Source organism: Bufo gargarizans, chromosome 6 (genome assembly GCF_014858855.1).
Source record: "Bufo gargarizans isolate SCDJY-AF-19 chromosome 6, ASM1485885v1, whole genome shotgun sequence".
Taxonomy (NCBI): domain Eukaryota; kingdom Metazoa; phylum Chordata; class Amphibia; order Anura; family Bufonidae; genus Bufo; species Bufo gargarizans.
In genome coordinates, this window is record NC_058085.1 from 357,305,564 (window position 1) to 357,317,753 (window position 12,190).

Below are 12,190 nucleotides of genomic sequence, written 5' to 3' on the forward strand. Positions count from 1 at the left end.
GCAGGAAGGTGAAAACAGGTCTGGGGTAGAAGGGGTTAAATACCCAGGAATAGCCAGCCATAGGCTGCCTAAGGAGCAGGGTTGGCAGATGAGTACAGGCCTAAGGCCTCATGAACACGACCGTGGTGTGTTTTGCGGTCCGCAAACTGCGTATCCGCAAAACACGGATGGCGTCTGTGCGCATTTTGCAATTTGTGGAACGGCACGGACAGCCTTCAATATAAAAGCGCGGACAAGAATACGACATGTTATATTTTTTTAACGGGGCCATGGAACGAAGCAACGGATGCGGACAGCACACGGAGTGCTGTCCGCATCTTTTGCAGCCCCATTGAAGTGAATGGGTCCGCATCCAAGCCGCCAAAATGGCGGCTCGGATGCGGACCCAAACAACGGCTGTGTGCATGAGGCCTAAACCTGCAACAGTGGAGTGGTACCTGCAGTGGTACCTGCAGCTCCAGCAGCCTGGGCCACAGCAGATGGCAGAAAAGGACCCGCGAATCCAGATCACAGGTAAAGCGGGATACAGGGTCGGGTGAGAAAAGCAGCACTCCACCCGTGCCAGTTCTGGAGAGCGTGGCAGAGGTGGACACAGGCCACCACCTCAACAAGACCTCCAGTGGCAACTTATCTCTATTAAGAAGAAAAGGATCAGATATTGAAATAAAAAATGCATAATCCTTTTTTACGTGACACATCCTCTGGTTCAGCTGACTTTGCTCTTCTGTATTATAAAGTGAATTGAAAAGTGCTGCAGAATATGGTGGCACTATATAAATAACTTATTATTATTATTATTATTATTATTATTATTATGCATATAGGATCCTTGATACACATGATAGGACAAAACTTATATTATTGCTTGTGTAAAGTAACAAAACATGGCATTTATAGAGAATAGATGAAATCAGAGAAGTACACATAAAACATCCATGTGCAAAGCAGAATGCTATAGTTACAGGTAATATTGGTAATTGGCAGTGATTCATGTGTAAAATCTAAATCCTTGATGCCAACTAAGAAAGTATAAATTATCTTGGCAGTGTAGCGTAAAATATTCAAAGCCTTAGAAAACACACGTACATATTAAAATGATAAATGAAAGAAAGTATTTGGTAAATAATCACGGCTGTATTTAATCTACGTCTTTCCTAAATTTTCACTGCAAGATAAAGATCCAGAAGGAGTAAAAATGACTAAGTGAAGGATGAGAGATTCAATTTTTGTTGCTACTCCAATATATTTGCTGCCATCGCTTGATGGTGACAAATATAGAATGTATATCTGAAAGTTAAGTTAATAAAGTTAAGTAAATAAAGTATTTTAATATATCCAGTAAACTGGGCCAACTTTGGCATCAATGTTTACCTCTTTTATAAAAAATAGAACAATATATCACCTTGTGGCTTCCTATTTGCACTAGAGTTCACTGTTGCCCACTTCCCTGCATACATGCACCACCCATAGCATGATATTGTTATACGATTTTGTACAGGCCTTTCTGACATAAATAAACAGGAACTGCACTCATGATACAAATCCTGCAATATGAGTGCAGTTCTAAGTATATGACAGCTCAAGGACCTGTGATGACATCATCATCACAGGTCCTTACCACCTTTAACCCCTTAGAGTAAATTAACTGCACTGTGCACTTCCAAGGTTAGGAGCGCTCAAGGACCCATGATAACATTATAACAGGTCCTTACCCACCTAAGAGTACAGGACACAACACTGATAGAAGTGCAGTTCCAATGTTAAGAGCGTTCAGAGACCTGTGATGATGTCATCACAGGTCCTTAACCACCTAACAATACAGTAACAGAACAGTATGTGTGTTGAATTTAGAGTAAGGGTTGTTTTGGTGGACAATATTAGTACTTAGAATGATTTGAGGGCAGGGCTAGATTCTCTCAGAAGCCCATACATTCCAGTCACAACCAGCCTCATTGCTTCTATACTGTTACTCTGGAAGAAAGGTCAGAAAATTAACCCCTTGTACGGCAGATGTTGGATCTTTTAAGAAGATGACCACTGAGCAGTTTAGTTGCTATGGCAGCCTTAGACCTTCTGAAGGCTCCGAGGCCTGTGATAGATACTGTAAGTTCCTATCAAGCGATGCCTGTGGCAGGGCTTAAAAGGAACGTAGTGATTCTCCCATCGACTACAATGATAACTCACTGCTGTCTATAGCAGAAGCAGTCCCCTAGGGGGACTAACAATAAATGTTAAAAAAAAAAGTTGATAAAAAATATATAAAGTCAGAAAGGTATAAAAATTCGAATCACCCCCTTTCACAAAAAAAATTAAGGTAATTAGTATTGTTGTGTTGCAAAACATGTAAACTATTAAAATATAAAAGTGTTTATCCTGTACGGCAGTGTCCCTCAACTCCAGTCCTCAGAGGCCACTCAAAGGTAAGGTTTTCAGGATTTCCTTAGTATTAAGCAGGTGATATAATTAGTTTCAATGCATCAGGATTTACCAAAGCTATTCATTCTGTGGGATTATCTCAAATCATGACTGGTAGGTGGCCCCCGAGGACTGTAGTAAGTAAAAATGGGTGATTTGCTGTTTTTTGGTCACTGTTACTCTTAATTTTTTTTTTATTAAAAGTGATTAAAAAGTCATACACATCCCAAAATGGTATCAAATACAGATCGCCCTGCAAAAATAGAGTCCTCATACAGCTCCATAGATGTAAATATGAAAAGTTATGGGGGTCAGAATATGTTGATTCAAAGAAAAAATGCCAGTGGGGGAGGGGTGGTCAAGAGCTGGTGCTGGTGTTTTGTGCTGTATAGTGGCATTTATTTGGCTGTGCTTAGGAGATATTTTTGCTGCATGGTATTGAATACTCCTGAGCAGGTATTTTGAGCTTTGTCATAGTATGTGTTCAGCATCCTGCTCCAGCATCGCAGTATGCTGCAAAACACAGAGAAAAGGTTTGACAATTTACCTTTGTTGTAATATGTAAAACCTGTGTGTGTAGATATATATGGCAAAAAATAAAAAGCAGCACACAGTAGTGAGGGTGCAAATCCTTCAAATAGACCAGAAACCAGGGTCCACTCAATAGTAGTAGAAAAAAAGGCAGCACTCCAGCGTAACGTGAAAAAAAGTGGATGGTTTATTAACCCATCTAGCAGCAACGTTTGGCTTTACTCAATGGAGCCTTTGTCAAGCTGTGATAACATGTGCCATATAGGATATATAAATACTGGTGTCAATCACGTGTAACATAATTGCATGATTATCAAACAAATAAAAAAAACATGATTACAGTTCAAAAATTTTAAAAAATGCATGATTATAAAGTGTCTCTTCAATTTGTGACATGATTACAAAAAGTCATCCTTTGTTTTGAGTTATCTAGTGCATAAAATCCATAAAGTGGTATGATCATCATTAGTGAATTAATCAAGTGTACAGAATAAATCAATTGTGCATAATAAAAACAATTAAAAATCTCTTTGTAGTCCATAGTGAAGTCTCACCAGGAGCTGGAAAACCACAATATCATGGTGCGTGCGTGCGCCACCCATCCGTACTCACACGATTATATCTATCTATCTATTTATATGTTATCCTGGATCAACTTGCAGGATAACAGGCCAAACTGGATGGACAAATGTCTTTTTTCAGCCTTATGTACTATGTTACTATATAAATATATATATATATATATATATATATATACTGTATATATATATATATATATATATATATATAGATATAGATCAGTAAATAAATATCTCTATAAACATATATCAATGATATATATGTGTGTGTGTGTGTGTGTGTATATATATATATATATATATATATATGTGTGTATATAGAGATCTATATTTACTGATCTATAACTCTATATACATATATACACTGCCTGTCCAAAAAAAGTCGCCACCAAAAATATAAAGGTTGCATTTCGATAAGCTTCTGCAATGTCACAAGATTTATTTCCATCCAGTGTTGCATTCATTTTTCACCAAGATCTTGGTGATCTTGATGATGGTAGAGTCTGACCACTGCGCAAAGCCTTCTCCAGCACATCCCAAAATTTCACAATTTGAGCCAGATGAATCCTGGCATTGTAATCTTAGAATATGCCCATGCCATCAGGGAAGAACAAATCCATTGCTGGAATAACCTGGTCATTCAGTATGTTCAGGTAGTCAGCTGACCTCATTCTTGGAGCACATACTGTGTCTGAACCTAGATCTGACCAACTGCAGCAACCCCAGATCATAGCACTGCCCCCACAGGCTTGTACAGTAGGCACTAGGCATGATCACTTCATCTGCCTCTCTTCTTACCCTGATGTGCCCATCACTCTGGAACAGGGTAAATCTTGACTCTTCAGACCATATGACCTCCTTCCATTGCTCCAGAGTCCAATCTTTATGCTCCATAGCAAATTGAAGCCTTTTTTTCTGGTTTGCCTCACTGATTAGTGGTTTTCTTACAGCTACACAGCTGTTCAGTCCCAATCCCTTGAGTTCCCTTCGCATTGTGTGTGTGGAAATGCTCTTACTTTCACTACTAAACATAGCCCTGAGTTCTACTGCTGTTTTTCTTTGATTTGATTTCACCAAACGTTTTAGAGATCACCGATCACGATCATTCAGGATTTTTTTCCTGCCACATTTCTTCCTCGAATACGATGGGTCCCCACTATCCTTCCAGTTTTTAATAATGCGTTGGACAGTTCTTAACCCAATTTTAGTAGTTTCTGCAATCTCCTTAGAGTTTTCTCTGCTTGATGCATGCCAATGATTTCACCCTTCTCAAACAGACTAACATCTTTTCCACGACCACGAGATGTGTCTTTCGACATGGTTGTTTAAGAAATGAGAAGCAACTCATTGCACCAGTTGGGGTTAAATAACTTGTTGCCAGCTGAAAGATAATCGCCCATGCAGTGATTATCCAATAGGAGGCTCAGAACGATTTTCTTTGTTAAATCCAGGTGGCGACTTTTTTGGGGGACAGGCAGTGTATCTATATATAGTATATCATCTGTATATATGTATATAGAGATATATGTTTACTGATCTATCTCTCTATATACATATATACATACTGTATATATATCGTCTATATATATATTCTATATATATAGATGATCATCTATATATATTCTCTGAAGAGCATCAATTTACTTTCGTCTGGTTGTGGGGGGGGAGGGGGTTGGTGACCGATCGGCAGTATCTGTCTGCAGTAATGATTTCACATGGCTGTCGACACTGGTAGGGATCACAGGAGCCGTCCGGCAGCCAGAGGCAGGGAGAGGAGGGCAGGCACACAAGCTCTGACGTTTCATGTACAGAGCTGGGCCACTCCCTAAGGCAGGGATAAGCCTGTACACGAAACGTCATCACAGGATGACGTCAGGGGTCACGAGATCCACATCGGCCGTGCAGAAACACGGCATAAATTACAAATGTATTTTTAAGTAAGTTATAAGTTACATTACCATAAATACATATAGCTCGGACAACCCCTTTAAAGAAGGAGGTGTAGAGAAAGCTCAGTAGAGATAACCTGTCTAGAAGGACTTTTTGACTCTATGGCATTAATTTTCAGGAGTGCCTGAGCATACCAAACAACAGTTTGGCCCACTGTGAGAAATGGTAGGTTTTGTGGATGTGTACTGTAAGTACCCCAACCTGTTCAAAATAGGTTCAGAAGAGTTTCCCTCCCATGAAGTGACTGGCTTCTAGTTGCATCATATTATCTAAATTATACACCTATGTCTGGATGCTTATGTCAGAGTCAGCTAGTGAAGTACAGAGTAAGGAAGACTACTTTAAAGAGACATTGTGGCCTATTATCTACCTGTGCAGCCGTGAAACCTATAACATCTGTGAAAAGTGCATTTTGTGAACAACTGCCAGTGAATTGCATGATAAGTTCCATCCTGATATGTTTGCATTTGAATTCTTTAGTAAAGAACTATTTTTTTTTGCACCACTGCCTTATTATTACTTCCTGCTCAACTACTACACTAGAAAGTGTTGGCATCGCGACAACCAGGACCCTTCCTTGCACCTCAAAACTATCAAAACCAAGGGCACCTCAACCGTCATCAGGATGACCTTAAACCCGGAGTGTCCCTATAGGGAAGAAAAGGTGCACCCTTCCCATCACTGAATCCCAGGGAGGGTCAGAACTGTGTGTACTGCAACTACTAATCTCATCCTGACACTCACATGCCCCTGCAGCCTGGTTGCAGCATGTGTTGCTGTTGGGGTGAGTAACGTATGTCCCTGACCAAGTAATTAGGCATTTCTTTCTTGCACTTTTCTTTTTTTTTTCACACTATCTCATATGTGGGTTGGTACGGTTTGTGTGCCAGGGCTGCTTCAAAATCCCAGTCCGGCCCTCATTTTGTATCCGTAGATTTTATTTGCCTTGATAGCTTCTGCTTGCCTTAGTTATTAAAGTTACATTGACTGTCTACTGATTTGCCCAAGTCCCGCTGCATCATATATGAGATCAGATGTACCGTGTATACAGTATATTGCCTTTACAGTCATTGCAATTATAATTTGGCAAGAATTGTCAGCAGTAATCTACTACTTTCCAAGTCATCCATTTATTACATGGCTTTTTTCAAGTGCTCGGGCTGGTTTTACTAAAAAGGTACAGCACAGTAATGAGTCAAGCTGTCGGAAATCAATGCCGCTCATTATAATGTAACATGATCCGCACAATACATTAAAATTAAACAAAATCAGTTTATTGAAAGAACGAAATATACCAAGGAGCTCACAAAGGCTGGAATAAATCGCCCTTTTATGTCTGTAATTAAATTTTACATCATATATAAATGCTAAATTGCTTAGAAGATAGCAGCATCAAATTCTTTGATGAGGTGTTATGGCCACAGGACGATTGCTTGCCGTTGCCTTGAACTCCTACTCGGCGGGTCTATCATGTGCCAACATAAAGCATCTAATGCACAACCCGATAATAATATAAATGGCTCTGGGTGCATTTACTAGAGAATAGGAAAATTGGTCTTGTCCCCGTAAATCTGTTTTTATTTGCGAAGCAAATCATGCGTGCTGTGACCTCAATATCCCGCAACGCAGAACATGTCCCAGCTTTGCATAGCAAGTACGACTACTTATCCACAGTCTTTCAGAAGCCTGAACACCAGGACATCTTAAAGTAGTAATCTTCCAGATTATCAGTGGCTGAACCATTGCCTTCTGCAAGCACTCAATAACTGTAAAATGATCCAGATAGCTGTAATAAGTATACGTTTGACAAGGAACACCATTCCATGTTGCTACAGTCGAACATTACCTATGGATTTGAAGCCCATCAGGATGCAGAAAAACCACTGGGTGGGGGAAAATCGTTCTATGGCTTGAATTTAAATGTCATTTCAAAAGTTGACATGTTGGAATGATTACAGTAAGATTAGGGACAAGCAAATATCAAATTTGATATGACTGTAGAATAATAACAACGTAGTGGAACAATGCAGAAATCATTTTCGCTATTGATTCCCAAGTGTTTGTAAAATCCTGCCCAGATAAGCCTTATGCAATTAAATGGAATATTTCTGCCAGCACCAGTCACAGCTGAGACGTGGCTTAGAAAATCACAATGAAATTCCATTTCACCAGTATAAACCTGACCCCTGAGTTCGCTTTTTTTCCACTCCGCTGCCTGCTATATCATTATTTTTAGCAGGCAGCTTTGATGACCATGTAGCCAATAATTATTACCGTGAATATTCTGTTGATGTCTTGCAGCGGAGTCTGTCTCTGACACGCATATGGAGACACATGGACGCATGATGAAGAGAGAGGCGGATTGAAGCTGGCAGAACAATCTTGCTGGACCTGAAGTAAAAAAAATAAAAATACACCTAAGAACAGCAATGTTATAAAAATCGAATGTTTTGTAACCTGTTCTCCTTGTCGTAGAGAAATTCACCAATGCCCGGATAACGTCTCAAATAGAATGGATTCTCTATGAATCTACTCCAATTATAATCCCCGTGGGCTTAGAGAAGAGGTTTGCAATTTCACGCAATTAACTACACTTATGCGACAGGACAATCACTGGTGATTGCCCTTAAATATATTTATGTTGGAGCTTTTCAAAACTGATATGTGGTAAAGCATGTGATAGAAAATGAATGCCAGCAAGTTACAGTTAGTAGAATGGGTTTGTTATACTTAAAGGGGTTGTGCAAGAAGGGGGGGGAGTTTTGGCAAGCTCTTCTACTGGGCTGGACCTCTAAAGGAAAGATGACCGACCAGCTTCCAAGCGCTGGCTGCCAGTTTCTTTTACTCCAGGCCTGCGATGCTCCTCTTGGCTCCCTTGTTGTCAACATCCAGTTTGACATTGCCACAGCCAATAACTGGCGGTGACCGGCTCCTCTTATGTCAGGTGACAATTTGTCATTTAGTAAAGGAAGCCGGGCACTTGCGATGTCAAACCGGATGTTGTCACTGAGGGATCCCAGAGGAGCATTGCAGGCCTGGAGGAGATGGAAAGTGGAGCTGGCCCCAAGAAGCAGTTAACTAATCTTTCCTTTAGAGGTCCAGCCCAGTAAGAGGGTTTGCCAAAACACCCCCTTGAATTCTTTCACAACCCCTTTAAGGGAATGGTTACATAGTTACATAGTTAATACGGTTGAAAAAAGTTTAACCAAGGGATAGGTGGGGACGTGAATCCCAGAAGAAAGTGAGGCTCAGATTTCTACACGTTTTCATAAGCATTTATGTTTTTTACTTTTAAGAATTCGTCTAAACCCTTTTTGAAACTATCCACTGTTCCTGCTGTGACCACATCCTGAGGAAGTCTATTCCGCAGATTCACAGTTCTTACAGTAAAGAAGCTTTGACGCTTCTGGAAAATAAACTTTTTCTTCTCCATCTTTTAATCTTTCTTCATAACTAAGACCCTCCATGCCCCTTATCATTTTAGTCGCTCTCCTCTGTACTTTTTCCAGCTGCAGTGCATCCTCTCTATGTACTGGTGCCCAGAACTGGACTGCGTATTCCAGATGAGGCTGCACCAGCGCTTTGTAAAGTGGTAGTATTACATCCCTGCCCTGCGAGTCCATGCCTCATTTAATGCATGATAATATCCTGGTGGCCTTAGAAGCAGCTGATTGACATTGTATACTATAATTTAATCTACAATCCACAAGGACACCCAAATATTTCTCTATAAGTGACTCTGCTAGTGCTACATCACCTAGGACAGTGATGGTGAACCTTTTAGAGACTGAGTCCCTAAACTGCAACCTAAACCCACTTATTTAGCACAAAGTGCCAACACGGCAATTTAACCTGAATACTACAGGCCATTATAGTATATCATCCATGTACTTTATCATTTAGCTATAATAACTGCCTGAATTCAGTGCTCTCACTGTGCCGTTCATAGCACGCCCTTCGCTGATGAATGACAGGAAAAGTCTAAGGCTTATTGGTACACCATAGACTTTTTCCAGGGAGCGGGTGCCCACAGAGACGGCTCTGAGTGCTGTGTCTGGCACGGGTGCCATCACTAACCTAGGACATATGAAGCACAGAGATTATTACTACCAAGATGCATAACTTTACATTTGTCCACATTGAACCTCATTTGCCAAGTTGATGCCCAATCACTCAGAGTGTTCAAGTCAGCTTGTAGTTTGTGGACATCTTCCATAGACCGTATAGTTCTACAAAGCTTAGTGGCATCTGCAAAAATAGAAATGGTGCTATTAATCCCGTCCTCAATATCATTAATAAATAAATTTAATAATAAAGGGCCCAGCACTGAACCTTGGGGTCACCACTTATAACCCGGGACCATTCTGAATAGGAATCATTGACCACAACTCTCTGGACACGGTCCTTCAGCCAGTTTTCAATCCAATTACAAACTATACTTTCCAAGCCAATAGACCTTACTTTACTTATTAAGCATCTATGATGGACAGTATCAAAAACCTTTGCAAAATCCAGAAACACTACATCCACAGCCGCCCCTCTGTCCAGGCTACTACTCACCTCCTCATAAAAACAAATCAGGTGAGTCTGACAACTTCTGTCCTTGGTAAACCCATGGTGGTTATCACTTATAATATTATTTATAGTCACATACTCCTGTATATAGTCCCGTAAAAGTCCTTCAAACATTTTTCCCACAACAGAAGTTAAACTAACTGGTCTATAATTACCTGTCAAGGACCTTGATCCTTTTTTGAATATGGGCAGCACGTTTGCCTTGCGCCAATCACTTGGCACTGTACCAGTCCCTAGAGAATCCTTAAAAATTATAAACAGGGGCACAGCAATGACTGAACAGAGCTCTTTAAGCACTCTTGGGTGTAATCCATCTGGACCCGGAGTTTTGGTCACATTTACCTTATTTAACTTCTCTTGGACCATATCTACAGTTAGCCAATTGAGTATATCACTGGATGTACTAACAACCCCGGCGCCACAGATATCAGCTCCTTTCTCCTATTTAGGAACTCTGCCTTTTCCTTATCTTCCGTGACTACCCCCCCCCCCCCCCTTACCATTATTTAGGGGACCTACCTGCTCAGACCTAGGTTTTTTAGCACTTAGATATTTAAAAAAGTTTTGGGGATTTGTTTTGCTTTCTTTTGCTACCTGCTGTTCGATTTGTATCTTTGCTCATTTTATCTCCTTTTTGCAGATTTTTTTAAGCCCTTTGTAATCTTCAAACGCTACAGCGGACCCCTCAGATTTTTATTTTATAAATGCCCTCTTTTTGTCTTTTATATAAAAAATCTAACATGGCAAACTCTTTTTTAATAGAATTTTATATTACAACAGTATTAAATCACATTTACCACAGACAATTTAAGAATCCTTATTAATCATCAACCTCTACCCCCTACTACCCTTAGGATGAGAAAAAGAAAAAGAAGAGAAAAAAATTATGCTCACTCCAGGGGCATGTAGCTACCGATCAATGACTTTGCCGTAGTCCAATGTTTCTATCTATCTTGATAAATTGCCTTTTGGGACTACTGAGTCCCTATTCTTGACTCATATTGAGCGTAAGTATTTTCTCTGGAACCAGATGCATTTCTAGTATGACAATAAAGAGCTCCTATTGTCATCTAGAATGCAAATACCATGGATACCCACTCACATCCTGCCCTGTTGCAGACAACATTAAACATTAACGTTAAAAGAGCCACCTCTGTTGAAGGGAATGCCTCCCATTCCCCAATTTTAGAGATCAACCCAAAGATATAATCCTAAAAACCTTTGATCTCCTCACATGTCCAAAACATGTGGAGCAAGTCTGTGGATAGTCCACAAACTTTCTAACAAAATTATGTGTTCCGCGAGCTAAATCTACTCATGTTTAGTGGAGAGATTATAAGTGCATGTGTATTTTCTTAATTACTGCAATCTGGTTCTTACAGGTCTAGTCAATAGCCTGATCGCATTCACGTTTACCAAATTCCCATCTCAGATGCTTTTCCCAGTCTCGCATGTGTCTTAGTTTACTACTATCTTAGGTGAATACCCCAATGGTAGTTCCCTATGTATAAAGGATAATCCTCCCTTGATATCTGCTGAAAGGTATTTGAAGATTTTTTAGGAAGGCTTAGTGTACCTCTTTATCTCACTGGTAATATCATACTGAGCAATGATACCTTTTAGCCTATGAAGCATCAAAAGCCTCCTTTCCATACTTCTTTTGTATCGTGCTGAATGAGCACCACAAGCGCCGTTTACATATATCATCCAATGAAGCCCCTCCTGCCTTCTGCCTGTTGTTTATTGCCCACTTAGAAATGAGACCTCTGACTTGCTTCTCAATATCTCTCTATCCAAACCCTTCCACCAAGTTTGAATAGTTTCTCTCACAGTGCTGACACCAACCTGTGGAGTAGGTCATTCTACAAGTGTAAATAATAGTTGACACCACAGATTGTTCTTTTCCTCCACCTTCAAGCTCCTGGACCTCTCAACGCATATGTACTACAACTCCCACTTTAACTTTTTTTTTTTTACTAAAGACTTGTTTATGTTCTACAACTGACCTGGTTACTGACTGCACCACCATTTACTGGCCACTGCCCCTACATCTCCTGACTTACACCCACAATAAAATCACAACACCAAGGGCACCCCAACTAACATCAGGCAGGGGACCCAACATTAGGGTGTGAAACGAA

At 40.2% G+C, this 12,190-nt stretch overlaps 1 protein-coding gene across 1 annotated transcript in view; it reads right to left on the minus strand.

The window, feature by feature from the left end:
- The window catches only part of DNTT (DNA nucleotidylexotransferase), a 484,835-nt gene that overhangs the window by 408,990 nt on the left and 63,655 nt on the right, over positions 1-12,190 (minus strand). Inside the window, exon 3 of the mRNA XM_044299722.1 lies at positions 7,749-7,865. Within this exon, the coding sequence (XP_044155657.1) occupies positions 7,749-7,865 (117 nt within the window). The remainder of the gene's footprint in view (positions 1-7,748; positions 7,866-12,190) is intronic.